General features: G+C 40.4%; 1 protein-coding gene across 1 annotated transcript in view; it reads left to right on the top strand.

Annotated features, from left to right (window-relative positions):
* The window catches only part of RAPGEF5 (Rap guanine nucleotide exchange factor (GEF) 5), a 325,340-nt gene that overhangs the window by 90,041 nt on the left and 219,045 nt on the right, over positions 1-16,254 (top strand). The window contains exon 6 of the mRNA XM_006880289.1: positions 12,205-12,271. Within this exon, the coding sequence (XP_006880351.1) occupies positions 12,205-12,271 (67 nt within the window). The remainder of the gene's footprint in view (positions 1-12,204; positions 12,272-16,254) is intronic.

Raw genomic sequence — 16,254 nt, 5'->3', positions numbered from 1 at the left:
ACTAAAAGAGGAAACAAACCAGAAAGCTTTCCTTGTGTCTAGTTCATCAGATTTTTCAGCCTCCCTGCATCTGTGCTGGTGGACTTCGTTTCCTCTTGTCAACGACAGATGAGGAGTCAACACTCCTATCTAAGGTCACTCCCGTGAGATGATGTGTGGATCCCGTCCTCGTCCTTGCTCTCCAGGATCCTGTTTTGGTATTCTCTTGTGCATCATCAGTTTTTTCACTCGGCAGTGTTGTTTCAGTTGTTGTTGTTATTGTTATTGTTATGTGCCGTCGAGTCGCTTGCGACTCATAGCGACCCTATGTACAACAGCCCTAAACTCCGCTCTGTCCTGTGCCAATCGCACTGTCTCTGACACTCCCATCCCAATTATCCCAGTCACTGAATCAATCCATCTCATAGAGGGCCTTCCTCTCCTGCGCCGTCCCTCCACCCTCCCAAGCATGATGTCCCTCTCCAAGGACCGGTCTCTCCTCACAACATGTCCAAAGTATGTTAGATGGAGCCTCAGAATCCTTGCCTCCAAGGAGCCACCCGGTTTAACCCTTTCCAGGACAAATCTGTTTGTTTTCCTAGCAGTCCATGGTATTCTCAATACTCTTCTCCAGCACCACAGCTCAAAGGCATCAATTCTCCTTCTATCCTCCTTGGTCATTGTGCAACTCTCTGATGCATAACAAGTGATTGTGAAGACCATAGCCTGTGTCAGACGCACCTTAGTCTCCAGAGAGACACCATTGCTCTTCAGTACTTTGGAGAGGACCCTAACAGCAGACTTTCCCATGGCAATGCGCCTTTTAATTTCCTGGCTGCTGGTGCCAAGACTGTTGATTGTGGAGCCAAGCAAACTAAAGCTGTGTACAATCTCAATCTCTTCACCATCCATCCTGATGCTGCCAATTGGTCCAGTGGTGAGAATCTTTGTCTTCTTGACATTGAGCCTCAATCCATATTGTAGGCTGCAGTCCTTGACACTCTGCAGCAGGTGCTTCAGGTCCTCTTCAGTTTTAGCAAGCAGGGTTGTGTCATCTGCATAATGCAGGTTGTTGATAAATCGTCTACCAGTCTTGACCCCACATTTCTCCTCATAGAGCCCAGCCTCCCGGATAATCTGTTCTGCATATAGGTTGAAAAGGTATGGAGATAGGATGCACCCCTGGCGTACGCCCTTCCCAATTTTGAACCATACAGTGTTCCCTTGCTCTATTCTGATGATTGCCTCCTGGTCCAAGTCTCGGTGACAGAAATGGAGCTGGAGAGAGAATGATCGAATTTTGCACAATCAATGACTTATTCATAGCAAATACATTTTTTAAGAGACATAAACGCAGGTTATATACCTGGATTTCACCTGATGGTATGCATAGGAATCAGATCGATTACATCTGTGGAAAGAACCACTGGAGAAGCTCAATATCAGCTGTGAAAACTAGGCCAGGAGCTGACTGTGGAACAGACCACCAACCACTCATATGCAAATTCAAGCTGAAGCTGAGGAAAATTAAACCAAATCCAAGGCAACCAAAATATGACTTTGAGTCTATCCCACCTGAATTTCAGAACCATTTCAGGAACAGGTTTGAGGGTTTGAACACTAATGAGCGAAGGCCAGATGAGTTGTGGGAGGATATCAAGGGTTGTTTCAGTTAGCATGTATTAATAATGCTCCCTTCATGATGCTTTTCTAGCAACTGATCATTTTTCTTGCTCCCTTTTTTGACAAAACTCAAAAAACCTATCTGTGGTCATTTCCCCCCACAACCTGTCTCCTGAATTCATTCCATTCAGGTTTTCACAGTGTTCATGTCAAGGTTATTAAAGGCCTCTCTGTTGCAGAATGCAGGGGCCGGTTTTCATTCTTCGTCTTCCTTGACCTGTCAACAATGTCTGACACTATTGTGAACACATGTCTCTTGGGTTCTAGACACCTTCTCTAGGTTCTGTTGTTTCACTGGCTTGTCCTTTTGGGGCTCTTTATTTATTGTCTATCATCTTGGCTTTAAACACTGCTATGCCCCAGGGCTCAGAATTCCTTTTGCTCTCACACCATATATGACTTCATTGAGGCACATGCTTTACATACTAATTATACATTGATGACTCTCCAAATCCAAGTCCCTGTCTCCACTTCACATCATGAATTAAATAGCTCTGGTGCCTTAGTGGTAAGGAATTACAGCTGCCAAAACAAAGGCAGGCAGTTCGAGTCCACCAGCTGGCTCCCAGGAGAAAGATGGCAGGCTCCACCAGAGCAGTTTACTGCCTTTGAAAACCTTCCAGAGGTTCAGCTCTGGGTTGGTTCTGACTCGATGGTACCTAACAACAACCACCACTGACATATGCCTTCTCTTTCAATTATTCTACTTATCCTGCCTTTTCCCTAGATAAATATCCTCAAACTTAGCAGCACAAGTCCGAACCTACCATTCCTATATCCTAAACTTACTCTTTGTCATCCTGAATTTTTGCCAATTCAGTTCTTATTTCATGACCTTTAAAGAAAAGGAAATACTGGGTGGAAAAACCATCATTTTGAGTGTTCCTCAAAACATTTTCATGATGGAACTTGGCATAAGTTTCTCATTAGGATTGTAGGTGAAGAAAATTTCCACTTAACACTTTAAACTGTTTTTCTAGGACCGAGTTATGAAATCAGTTTTCTTAGTCTTTGTTATTACTCATCATTCCGTCTCCTGAGGAAACACTAAGTCTTCTGAAATTTCCATTGTTTATAGTTAAAGCTGTGTCCAGGTGCTGGAACAGATTGCTTTATCAGACTATATCTTGTTTGTTTGGGATTTTTGCTGTGATAAAACTTACACACACAGTCACATTTCTCAGCTCCTTGCCTTTCCACACTACACTTTTCCTTAATAACACAAGACTTTAATAAAGAAATCTTAGGTCTGCTTGTGTGAGCATTTGAAACATAGCTATTTGATTAAGTAATAATCATCATATCATAAAAATGTGAAAAAAGCCTATCAGCAATATCCAATTTTATTCTGTTTTAGATGAATTTATGACTATATGTTCTGGACCCTTAGTGAAACTAAACACAGTTTCATCTTACTACTTAGCTGTGATGGTGCAGGCCATAGGGAGTTACCCTGCTAACCTGGTGGTTTGAATCCAGCATCTGCTTCTTGGGAGAGAGATGGGCAATCTCCTCCCATGCAGTTTATAACCTTAGAAACCCAATGGTCAGTTCCTATGGTACAGCAATGAGAAATAGAGAGAGAACTTTTCTTTTTTGCCCCTTCTTTTTCTACTAGTTTATTTACAAAATTCAAATACAAATTTGAACAAATTCTTTCCATTTCCCTCACCCCTCCACACATCAAATTGTACGACCCAATGATCAATCCCCCCCTTTCCCCTGCACATCCACATTCCTCTGCTTCCAGCCTCTCCTACCCCTCCTGGATCCTTATACTCATTCTGCAATAACAGTTTTATACAATATTTATTCTTCTGGGACTGAGTTCACTCAACATAATGCTCTCCAGTTCCTCCCAAGTTAGGTAATAATTTACAAAGTTATTGCTCCTGCGTAATACATAGTATTCCATTTTGTGAATGTACCATAATTAAGACAGAACTTTTCTTAGAAGAAAAAAAAATATTTCAAATCAGAAAGTTTCTGAATGCACTTTTTTTGTTGTTGTTGGCAATCAGCAGGTATATGTGATCCAAGGAAAGTCTGAATTTTTATATCCTCAACCAAATTAACCCCATTTTTTTTTCTCTCTCTCCTCATGCTGAAGGGAGAGCCCTTTCTTTTGCTCCAGTCTGACTCTTCTGCCTGCACTCTGGATCCTACCCTTTCTTGGAAGCAACATGTTCTTACCACCTCAGCCTTTGTGTTGACTGTTTATCTTAAGCACACAACTGGTTCTTTCTTTCCTAATAAGAAGTCATCCTTTCTTTGATCTTACATTTTCATTTTTCCTCTGTTTGTCTCATGTTTGTTTTGTAACCTGAATTTCTGTCTCTTAATCTAAAACTCAGTTGGTTTTGGATAATCTTCAGCAGAATCTTCCTTGCATGTGATATTAATGATATTGTTCTGTAATTTCCACACTCTGTCAGATTACCTTTGTTTAGAATGGGAACAAATATAGATCTCTTCCAGTCAGTTGGCCCACTTGGTGAGCACATCTAGGGCAGCATCTGTTAGTTGAAATATGTCAGTTGGTATACTATCAATTCATGAGGCCTTATTTTTTTGCCAGTTTTTTGAAAGCAGCTTGAACTTTCTTCATCACTGTAGGCTCTTGCTTATATGTTGTTTCATTATATTCTTCTATGTCTGCCAATTACTTTTGGTATAATGACTCTGTACACTCTTTGCATCTTCTTTTAATACTTCCTGGATCATTTAATATACTGCCCAAAGCATCCTTAAGTATTGCAGATCAAGGTTTGAAATTGTTCTTCAGTTCATTCAGTTTAAGAAATGATGAGCGAATTTAGCCCTTTTGATTTTCTGACTCCAGCTCCTTGCACATTTCATTGTAATACTTCACTTTGTCTTCCCATGCTGCCTTTTGAAATCTTCTTTCATCTTCTTAATATCTTGATTTATTTTCTCTGCTTTGGCTTCTTGTTGCTATAGTGCAATATTCAGAGTCTCTTCTGACATCTACTTTGGTTTTTTCTTCCTCTTCTGTCTTTGTAATGACCTTTTGCACTGTTCCTGGATGATATTCTTGATATTCTCCCACAACTCATCTGGTCTTCACTCTTTGGTGTCCAAGGCCTCAAACCTCTTCCTGAGATGGTTTTGAAATTGAGGTAAGATAGACTCAAGTTCATATTTTGGTTCCCGAGAACTGCCAGAAGTGCATGCTGGGTTTAGAAGGGGTTGTGGTACTAGGGTTATTGTAACTAATGTTAGATGGATCTTGGTGGACTACCAGAGGAATGTCTATCTGTGTTTCATTGATTATGCAAAGGCATTTCACTATGTGGATCACAACAAACTATGGCTGACTCTGAGAAGAATGGGAATCCCAGAACACTTGATTGTGCTTAATGCGAACCCTATACTTAGACCAGGAGGCCGTTATCAGAATAGAGCAAGGAAACACTGCATGGTTCAAAATTGGGAAGGGCATACGCTGGAGATGTTTCCTATCGCTGTACCTTTTCAATCTATATGCAGAACAGATTATTTGAGAGGCTGGGATGTATGAGGACAAGTGTGGCATCAGGATTGGTAGAAGATTCATCAACTATCTGCGTTGTGCAGATGACGCAGCCCTGTTTGCTGAAACTGAGGAGGACCAGAAGCACTTGCTGCAGAAGGTCAAAGACTGTAGCCTTCACTATGGATTGAGGCTCAATATCAAAGATTCTCACCACTGGCCAATTGGCAGCATCATGATAGATGGTAAAGAGATTGGAAAGGTTTACAGCTTTAGTTTGCTTTTCTCCACTATCAACACTCTTGGCACCAGCAGCTGGGAAATTAAAAGATATATTACACTTGGAAAGTCTGTGGTTAGAGACCTCTCCAAAGTACTGAAGAGCAATGATGTCACTCTGGAGATTTAAGATGCACCTGATACTGGTCATCATCTTTGCAGTCGCTTGCTATGTGACAGAGAGCTGGACAATGACTAGCAATGATAGAAAGAGAAATGCCTTTGAGCTGTGGTGTTGGAAAAGAGTATTGAATATTCCATGGACTGTAAAGAGAACAAACAGTTTCATCCTGGAGAGGATTAAACCAGATTGCTTCTTGGAAGCAAGGATTCTGAAGCTTCGTCTGACATACTTTGGACATGTTGCAAGGAGGGACCAGTTCTTGGAAAGGGAAGTCATGCTTGGGAGGGTGGAGGGATAGCGCAGGAGAGGAAGACCCTCTATGAGATGGATTGATTCAGTGACTGGGGTAACCGGGGTGGTTGTGTCAGAGACAATGAGATTGGCACAGGATAGAGCAGGGATTAGGGCTTTTGTGCATAGGGTTGTTATGATACTCAGTGGCACATAACAACAACAACATTAACAAGAACAATCAAAACCCTAAACTCCTTAAAAGTAGTATTCGGGGACCATTTTTTATTCTTAGTCTCATCTCTCACTGTTCTCTGTTTTATCCTAGTAAGGCTGCTGCTATTCTAGGTTTCCTCTTGAGGTTTTCATCTTGGGTGTCACTTCTGCAAGACCACTTGTCATAAATGTAGTAATCTGGAAAATATTAGCAGACTATATTCCAGTGCAGTTTCCTAATTAACTGAACTCCCCACCCCCCACCCCCAATGTTTGGACCCACTGTGTTTTACCTGTTTGTGGTGGGATTATGTGAGTCTGAAAAAACTTTTCTTGGTTCTGATTTCTTGCATGTCCTAGAACTTAATTGTCCTTTAGCAGGAATGTTTTAAAAATCATCTTGGAAAGTTGCTTCCCACTTCCAAAAAGACAACACATACACACAAACTCATTAAATGTGAGTTTATTGTGACTCAGAGTGACCCTCTATCAGAATCCTTAGACACTAAGTCTTAACGAAAGGAGACTGCCTTGTCTTTAAGCACAGAATGGTGGGTGGATTCAAACCCATCAACCTTATGTGAGTAGTCTAACAAAAACAGCCTAACTTAACCTACTGTACCACTGCAGACCAGAACTCTTCAAATCAAATCTTTCAGGGAGTTCATCCTGTCTGTCATCTTCATCCTGTCTGTGGAGTGGTGGTGAGACAGACAAGGGTGGTGAGCAGGTCTAGCTGATATCCCCAGGCTTGTCCTCTTCTGCGTCAGACTTCTGATTTGAAGAGTCAGATGCTTCTCACTGTCACTCAGCTGTGATCCGGGGTTTTTCTTCAATGTGAAGGTTGTGATTATGTGTGTAAGAAGCACTTGGAAACAAATGAAAGTCCTTATGATTGTGGTGGTGATGCTGTTAAGTGGTGTCAAATCTAAACTGGCTCATGGCTGACCCTCCAATGAATTTTCAGAGGCAGTAAATCACATGGGATGAGATTTTCCATCTTTGTCCTACTGAGCCGTTGGTAGATTTGAACTGCATGCCTTTGGGACTACAGTGCAGCTTCCTACCACTAGACCACCAGAGCTCCCTTAATATATCCGTATAAAGTGATATTTGATGTTTGTTATTTGGATACTATCCTGTTAGAAAATTCTTCCAGACTTCCAATGTGGAATATCAAGACATTTCTTCCAGTACTGGGGAGGAGGTTTTTAAGTTCTCTTCAGCAAGCTTTACTTGTGTGTGATATTAATGCTTATATTAATTTCTGCTTTTGATTGGACCACTACTTGTCCATTCGTTTGCTATACTGTAGTGGCTTGTGTATTGCTGGGATGCAGGAAGTTATGCTGCTAGTGTTTCAAATGCCAGCAGAGTTACCCATGATGGAGTAACTTTCAGTGGAGTATCCTGACTAAGATGAAGTAGAAAACAGGTCTGGGTATCTACTTCTGAAATAATTGAAAATCCTCTGATGAATGAGGTTATACTGGCTGCTAGATTCAGGTGGCTGCTGTGGCAGGGACCACAGTGGCAGATGAAGAGATGATGGCAAGTAGACAAACACAGGGTACATTATAGAGGCAGAGCCAGTAAGATTTAGGATGAATCAAATGTGGCCTGTAAGAGAAGGAAGAGTCAAAGATGATTTCCACCTGAAAGATTTATAGTTTCTTTTGATCCGAGTACAGAAGACTGCTGTGCCCAGGATAGGATGCTTTGTTTGGGATTGAAAGCTGGCATAATGATAATCTATTCCGTTTGATGGGTAGAGGACTGAGATCAAAGGACCTTATATTTTTACCATTCCAGCTTCTCTGAGTGGCATCCTCAGATATTAGAACAACGTCAGACCTCAGCACCAGGACTCAGTACTTCCCCCTGAATTTCTGGGTCTGGCTTGGGCTGTTGTAAGCAGAGACCTTGAAAAGTGGCCGGAGGAAATCCTATAGGTCAGCACTCGTTATGCTGGTGCTTCCTGCTGGCACAAACCCTCAGGGATTGGTCTTCCTTCCTGGAGCCACTTCCTTTCTACCTGTGTCACTTGTTACTGCCCTCACATGATGATTTCAAGCAGAGGTTTTGTTCTTTGGCCATGGAGGGATTTGTATAGATCATCATAATGGGGAAATATGTGTAGATGACCTTTGATTCTTTTCTTTATTTTCTCCTCCCTCAACTATAATCTGCTTTGACTTGATAAGCAAGAACCTTGCCTTCCTTGAGTGACACTAACATATATTCTCATTTGTAAAAGAATTGGGGCTTGTCTACATTTTGTAGAACTACATTTACTGAAGGAACTCACTCAAGGCTGTTGACAGTGACACATAGCAACCCTCCATTGAGTTCCCCAGGGTAAACCTCAACAGAAAACACCTGCCTATGTGCTGTCTCGGAGAGACTGGTGGATTTGAACTGCCAGCATGAGAAGGCTTTGGGTTAGCAGTGCACCGTGCTGCAGGACACACCACTAGGGTCTCCCTTTCTAAGGAAAGGCGTTCTGATACTTCTGAGTATTTTGGCACAGAGCTGATGGGGAGGTTTAAGATAAAGAGGGGCCACAGATCAAAGATATTAAGGTTTGTCTTTTAAAGATAGAGGGCACAGAGGTGAGGGAGAAAGTGGCCGAGTGTTGTCCTCATCGCTTCCTGACTGCTCTTCAAGCTTTCCCACTGTTTACCTGTTACCACTGGTCCTGCCCCCATAACCTGCTTTTAGAGACGGTGAGAGGCAGATACCTGCTAGTACACGGAAGTGTGGGGTACATTTGGAAGGACAAGCCTGTGAATTTTAAAGCTCTCCATTTAGAGAAGTTTTCTGGTAGGCATTAAGGTATAAAGGATTCTTTTATATCTCTTATGAAAGATGGCTGTGAGCTGGTGGCTGCTTATGTGCCTTGTGGCTCCACCCTGAGGTTAGGGGAGTGGGATGTTAGGGACTGGAAAGGTTTGGCCGCTGATTAGAGCTCAAGGGGTGGGGGAGGCAGTAGGAAAGTACCTTTGGCAAATGAGCCTGGAAAGGCTGGATGGAGCCTGATCACAAAGGGTCTTGAGTCATAGTTAGGGATTTGTTTATCCGTTAGGCTGTAAGGGATAATCCCTGGAGGTTTTGAGGCTGGGGAGTAGCACAACCTCATCTGACTGCTTTGTCTGTAGGAGACTAGGGGGCTCTAGTACCTTAGTGGTAAGGAGTTGTACTACCAACAAAGGTATACAGTTCTAATCCACCAGCAGCTCTGTGGGAGAAAGATGGGCAGTTTCCTCCTGTGCTATTTACTGCCTCTGAAAACCTGCTGGAGGGTCAGCTGTGGGTCCTTTCTGAGTCAACAGTATACAACAGCATAGGAGATGGGTGGAAGAGAAGAAAGTAAAGACAAAGAAGTCTGTTAGAAGGTGGTTAAAATAGTGTGTGTAAGAGAAATTAAGGGCCTAGGTTGTCAGCAGGACTTGTCAGAGTGAGAACCTAAGCTCAAAGAAGGGAATTGAGAGAATATGGTGACTGAGGAAGGAGTGAATGGCCAACAGGACAGTAGCCTTGAAGTAAAGATAGTGAGGGCAAGAGCCCAGACATCTTCCGTGTGGGTGAAGTTTGAGGTACCTATAGAATACCTGCAGTCCAGGGTGGTGTACACTTGGCTACCAAATGAAAGGGTGAACGTTCTAGTCTCCCAATATTCACTTTGGGTGAAAGGTCTTGGTGATCTACTTCTGAAAACTCAGCCACTGAAGAAAACCTTACGGAGCACAGTTCTACACTCTGACACATATGGGGCCTGGGTTGACAGTAACTTTTATTTTATTATGACACAAACAGGAAAAATAAATTTCCTGGGAATTGGCCTCTACAGTCTCCATAAAGCAGGTGGAAGAACAATGCAAATATGGGGGTGGGGGGGAGGTGTTCAGAGACCAGAGAGACATGTGGGAATTCTGGACATGGCTTGTGGTAGCTGGGTGATAGATATATGCAGGATGTGGACTGTGGGATGTTTCGCTCTGCAAAGATCATCACTGGCCGTCTTGCCTTCATTTCCTTTGGAGACATTTTTGTCAAAGCACGTTTTATGCTGGAAGAATGATGAAAGATAGTCATGCTTCTGAATGGGGACTACGTTATTTGTCACTAAAAGAGCAGCGATTCAGCCATTACTCACAGAGCAGTCATACACAAGCATTTCTCTTGGAATCTTGAGTTCTTTTCATCAGTTCGTCATAACAGACTCAGCAAAGAATTTGTGCTCGGACAGAATACCTTACACTATTAACTAATCCATCAGGTGTCTTTCAGGGTCTGTGGAACATGAAAAGGCATAACCAGCCCATGCTTCCCCTCTGACTACAGTTTCACATACTCTGCTTTTTGCGTTCGAGTTGAGTACCTGGAAGTTTTCACCATAACCATCTAAACCTGATTTAGTGGTTTGGGAATACCTGGTGGCAGAGGGTTGTAAATCTCATCACACTGTAACTTTGTTTATTACAGTAACCTAGTGAATAGAGAATTTTAATAATAAAGATCTTTGTTTGAAATATCAATTATCCAGGTAGTGTGCTTTTTTTGTAATAGTCAGATACTAAATTATTATTTTCCATTTCTTTTGTTTTGTTAGGCAGATGGTTAGCTAACCCCTCAAATCCTATTGCTGCATATGTAAAGTTATTTGAAAATGATAGCACTGTTTCTTACTTGTATTATTTCATTCTTGTAAGGCTGTGGCTTCTAATTCATTTCTCTGATTTCAAGGGTGTGATTCCCCCCCCCCCCGAACAAGAGTTTGATAACATTTACAAAAATGAGAGGCCAGCACAAGAATTGATCCAGCCAGCTTTCCTTTTCTTATTGGGCTTCTCATTTAGCTGCCTTGTGAGCCTGGAGAAGCCCCGCTGTACTGGCAGACTAGCTCTCCAGCTGGCCCACATTGTGAGCTGTGACGGAAATCAATCATGAGGCTACGATTCTGATAATGTTGCTCTCCAGGGCAATTGTCACTGCTCTCTCCCCATGCCTGGAATGTGTTGAAAGGGATTGCTTGTGGAAAGAGATTTAGGAGATAAGTTTATACATTAATTTGGCACTGTTGTTTTGTGTGTGCCATAGCTGACCCTCCAGTGGGTTTTCGCATACAGTAAATAGCACTGAAGGAGATAGCCCATACTTCTTCCACAGAACAGCTGGTAGATTTGAATTGCATGCCTTTGGGATTGCAGCCTAGCTTCTTGCCACTAAGCCACCAGAGCTCCCAGACGGTGAGTGAGAACCGACTCATACTTGCCCCCCCCAGCAAGTTTTCAGAAGCAGTAAATTGCATGGGAGGAGATCATCCATCCTTCTCCTGCAATTTGGCATTAGTCTTTTTTGTGTGGTTTTTTTTTTCTGTAGGTTTTTGTTGTTGTTGTTGATTTTTTGGTTTTTTTACATAGCCAGGGAGGAAAGGCCATGTATAACCTTGGTTTTAGGAAGCAAATAATTTTATATGTTGGTATATACATTTATGTAATGAGAATTTTTCATAGAATGCAAAGGGTGATTTTCCTGATCTTCTGTTATATTCTTCTTGGTTATTTAGCACATGCATCTTTTTTTAAATTTTTTTTATTTCTCAAGTCGTCTGTAAAAGAGACAAGTGCTTCTCATTGGTAAACCCCCTAATTTCTATCACAGTATTTAGTCTCTAAAAAGCTATCTCATACTAAATGTGTTTGGCTGAAACTAAAGAATGATGGAAAAAGACATATTTCATATTTTAAAAATACACATTTCATATCAACTGGGAATTTCACTGTCTCACTGTCTTGTTGGGCTGCTAACTGAAAGGTTGGACAGTTCAAACCTCTTAGCCCCTCTACAGGAGAGAATAGACAGTTTCCTCCTGTGAAGGTTACAGTGTTGGTGAAGTCTACTGATGTTTTCTGTTTGTCCTTCTGATGTGCCAGGATAATGCTGTTATACCATTTAGAAAACAATACTCAACATTCATGGTGAAATTAGTGTGCTGTAAAGAGGTTATTGCTAATTGATTTCAGGACAGAGTTGGGCTGCAGCACGATCATAGCCTTCTAGATTATTGCACATTGTAATTTACGTGGGTACTTTCTGTAACACAGCACTGACTGTGCCATTATTGGCTATGCATCCTCCATAATATAGTAGACCTTTAAGTAACTAAAGCTGAAGAGTAATTAGTTCTTTGTTATAGGTCTCATCAGAAAATTGAAGATGCCGAAGAAACCAGTGATGAAATTCTCGCTCGTCTTACATCTGCGGTAAGGCCAATGCAGTTTTCCTGCCTGGAGGGGTAAAAATAATGAGGGTCTTTGAAGAGAGAGTTTGGCTGTGGCACCCAGCCTGTCGCTGCTCATCATGGTGGGAGGCCCGGTCATGTCAAAGCAAAAGGAGACAGAGCCTTGACATTCTGTACTCTGATGCAGCTTCCTCTGAGAGGTCTTAGACTTCCAAGGGAAATTTCATAGAACATTAGTGGAGGCATAGTAGCTGATTTTTTTAAAAAGCACTGTAATTTAGCCTACAGAAAGTTGTAACCTACTAAGGGAGGAAAAAAAAATCCATTTTTGAGTTATTTTGTTAGGAACAAAAATTACCTTGTTTTTAAAAAAATACCCTTTCTTCTTAGAAAAAAACTTGCTAGAGTTGTTAATCCAGGACTCTAGTTTTTGTTGTTGTTTTGTCAATAGTTGGTTTATTTTGTACGGATGGCAGTAAGGGGGAGTGTGTGTATTAATTTATTTTTGTTGTAGTAAATACATATAAAATTTGGTATTTTAATAATTTTCAGCAATTCAGTGGCATTAATGAATTTTACATTATTGGGCCGTCATTACCACTGTCTGTTTTCCAAATTTTTTAAATCATATTATTATTTTCAACACAAATTCTATCTTTCTGCAATGTGTGCCTAATAATACAGACTTATAATTACTTTTTAATGTGTTTGTTTATTAAAACATGAAGATAATAGACTTATAAACCAAAAATACAATAATAGTGACTTTTATACTGGCCCATTTTGTTTTTCTTGCCAGAGATTCTTATTTCTTCATTTCACTTTCGATTATTTTTTTGCTCTTTCCTTTCAGCCTACAGTACTCCCATTGGCATCCTTTGTAGTCTCAGTCACGTGAAAGTAAACTCCCCCCAAGCTCATGTTTGTTTAAGAAGTGTCTTAATTTCACCCTCATGTTTGAAGGACAGAACTCTGGTGGCCTAGTGGCAAGAAGCTGTGCTACAATCCTGAAGGCATATAGTTCAAGACCACCAGTTGCTCCATGGGAGAAGGATGGACAGTCCCCTACCGTGTGCTTAACTGTCTCTGAAAACCCTCCAGAGGGTCAGCTATGGGTCGATTCTGACTCAGCAGCACACAACAACAACAATCCTGGATGTAGAATTTTTGGTTGGTCATTTTTAAATGGACCATTGATTGTATTCTGGCCTATATGGTTTTCTGATGGAGAAACTATCCACTAGTTTTATTAAAAACCTAACTCAGTGCTTTAGAGTCAGAACTCTGTCAAAGCTGATGCTTCAGCTGGTTTTCCAAGGCTGTCAGTCACACAGGAGATTTGCCTATCTTGCTCTCTTGGAGCAGCTGGTAGATTCAAAACACTGTAGATGGTAGTCTGGGTTAGCACACCACCCTACAGACTACATCATCAAAGCTCCCAAATAAACCAGTATAGAAAAAAAAAAGATACCTCATATATGATGACAAATCATGTGTTTCTATTTTCAAAGTTCTCTCTTTGTTTTTGCCTTTTAGCACTTTGATTAGAATATGTCTCAGAGTCAATGTCTTTGAACTTTTCTTACTTGATTCATTGAGATTCTTGGATATTTAATAAATGTTTTTGATCAAATTTGAGAATGTTTTTGACCATTATTTCTTCAAATAGTCTCTCTTTCCTCCTATTGGAATTCACATTATTTTTTTAATTCATATTATTATCGTATTACATGTATTATTGTAACTCCCAGGTGTCCTAGACTGTAGCCACTCTTTTTATCCTTACACTGTATAATTTCTATCATCATGTCTTTTTTTTTAATATTTCCTTTTTCATTTTTCTCTCTTGTGTACCATCGAATCTGATCCGACTGGCACAGGAGGAGACTGATTGCTCCTCCTTCTCCAGCAGAGTACCTGATGGATTTGAACCACGTGCTTTGGGATTGCAGCACAGCTTCTTGCCACTAGGCCACCAGAGCTCCCTCCTCATGTCTTTAAGTGTGCCAATTCTTTCTTCTGCTTGAAGAACCTGCCACTAAACTCTTCTGTTGAGTTTCTCTTTTCTGTTTCAGCTCTAGATTTTTTGTTTTATAATTTTTATCTCTTAATTGACATTCTCATTTTGTTCATGCATTGTTTTACTGATTTGTCTTAGTACTTTATGCATAGTTTCCATTAACCTTTTGAGATTATGCAAGGCAGTTGTTTCAAAGTCTAGGCTTAGTAAAGTCAGTGCCTGGGCTTGCTCAGAGAAGATGTCAGTTTCTTTTGTTCCTTTGAATAAGTCATACTTGCTCTTGCTTTTTATTTCTATTGCAAGCCCCACATTTGATTATTATAATATGATTCCTATAAAAATCATATTCTCTCTTTTCATGAAGTTTGCTGTTGCTGCCTGCACCCACTTTTTCTGATCATTGAAAGTTGTAGTCATTCCCTTGTTTAGTGACTTTTCCAAACTCTTTCCTTATATGTATAGGAGTGAGTTTTGGGAATATGCCATTGAAGTTCCATTTCTTCATTCCTTTAGTTTATATTTAATTAATGTTTTTTACAAAGGTTACTTTGAACTCCAGGAATTTAAGAAGTGTACACATAGACAACAACACCGCTCTCTGTTTGTTGTTGTTGTTGTGTTTAATTGCAGACTGACTCTATTTTAGGATATTCCAATACTTAGCAAAGTTTGAATTTAGCCTAGAAAGTCACCAGAAGTGGTGGGATCTTTTCATATCTTTTCTGAGCATATATATTACCCTTTATAGACAGATGCTTTTGAATATCCTGATTTCTCAAGAAATTCTCCCCAAATATTCTTTCAAGGTTTAGGTAGTTATATATTTCACCTATAATCTTTTGTTCTAGGTGGCCGTAATTGTTAGTTATAATGGATCTTTTATTTCCATTCATTCATTGTTGCACTTTTGTTCCTTCCCACCCCTCCCCCTCAGTACACTCTTCTCTTTGAAAAGTAAAAGAAAAATTCTTTCATTGTTTTATAATCCTTCCCCTATGCTCCACTATGCAGCCTTCGTTCTGGACTCCTGTCAGGACAAAAATACCTGATCACATATCCCTTTAAACATTTTTCTCCCTCATCTCTTTCAATGCAGTATACATTATTTATCCCATCTTTCTCAGTCTCCCCCTAACCCCGATGCCAGTCCTATTTTACAACAGTGGCACCATGAAGTATTTGTCCTTTTGTGACTAAGATACTTCACTCAGCATAATGTCCTCCAGGGTCACCCATTTTTAATAATACTGCATGAGTTCCTTATTTTTCAATGCAGCGTAGTATTCCATTGAGTGAATATACCACAGCTTCTCCATTCATTTGTTGATGGGCAGAATTAAATGTTTTGGGGTTTTTTTTTTCATTTTATTTTATTAACTTTAATGAACATTCACAGAGATTTTGGATTTCCATTCATTATGTCTGCCACATAACTCCTTACAGTGAGTCCTGCATGTGGCTAAATAGAGACAAGTGCCTTACATTACAGGTAGTCTTTAGACTGGTTAGAACAAAAATATGAGATAATTCATTGCAGAGGTCTACTCTGTAACCCACAGATCAGAACCCCATAGTCGGAGTGTGGGCTGCCATTTCCTTGACCCAATGAGGAGATAAAACAAGAACAAGAAAAATCACCACAAAACTCTCCTATTATTCATCATTTTAAAAATGCATTTACTTATATTTAGGGTCATAGCAATTGACCATTTGCTGTAGTGTCTGTTCTCCTTATGGTGATTCCATGTGCATCATACTACTCATTCACTTATTTTTAATGTTGACATTATGCAAAAATACACACTAATTTAATAGTTTCTACATGAATGTTGATTACATTCTGAAAGTTTGAAAGTCTTCAAACTTTCTTATTTTGAGTCTTCCTGCTTACCTAAAGCCTTTGCCTCCTAAGTTGTTGTTTGTTGTTGTTATGTGCCATCGAGTCATTTGCAACTCATAGCGACCCTATGTACAACAGCCCTAAA

This window comes from Elephantulus edwardii, unplaced genomic scaffold, assembly GCF_000299155.1.
Source record: "Elephantulus edwardii isolate Elephantulus edwardi_28Jun2011 unplaced genomic scaffold, EleEdw1.0 scaffold00007, whole genome shotgun sequence".
Taxonomy (NCBI): Eukaryota; Metazoa; Chordata; class Mammalia; order Macroscelidea; family Macroscelididae; genus Elephantulus; species Elephantulus edwardii.
Note: the sequence above shows the minus strand (reverse complement) of the source record. Positions and strands in the feature narration are given on the sequence as shown.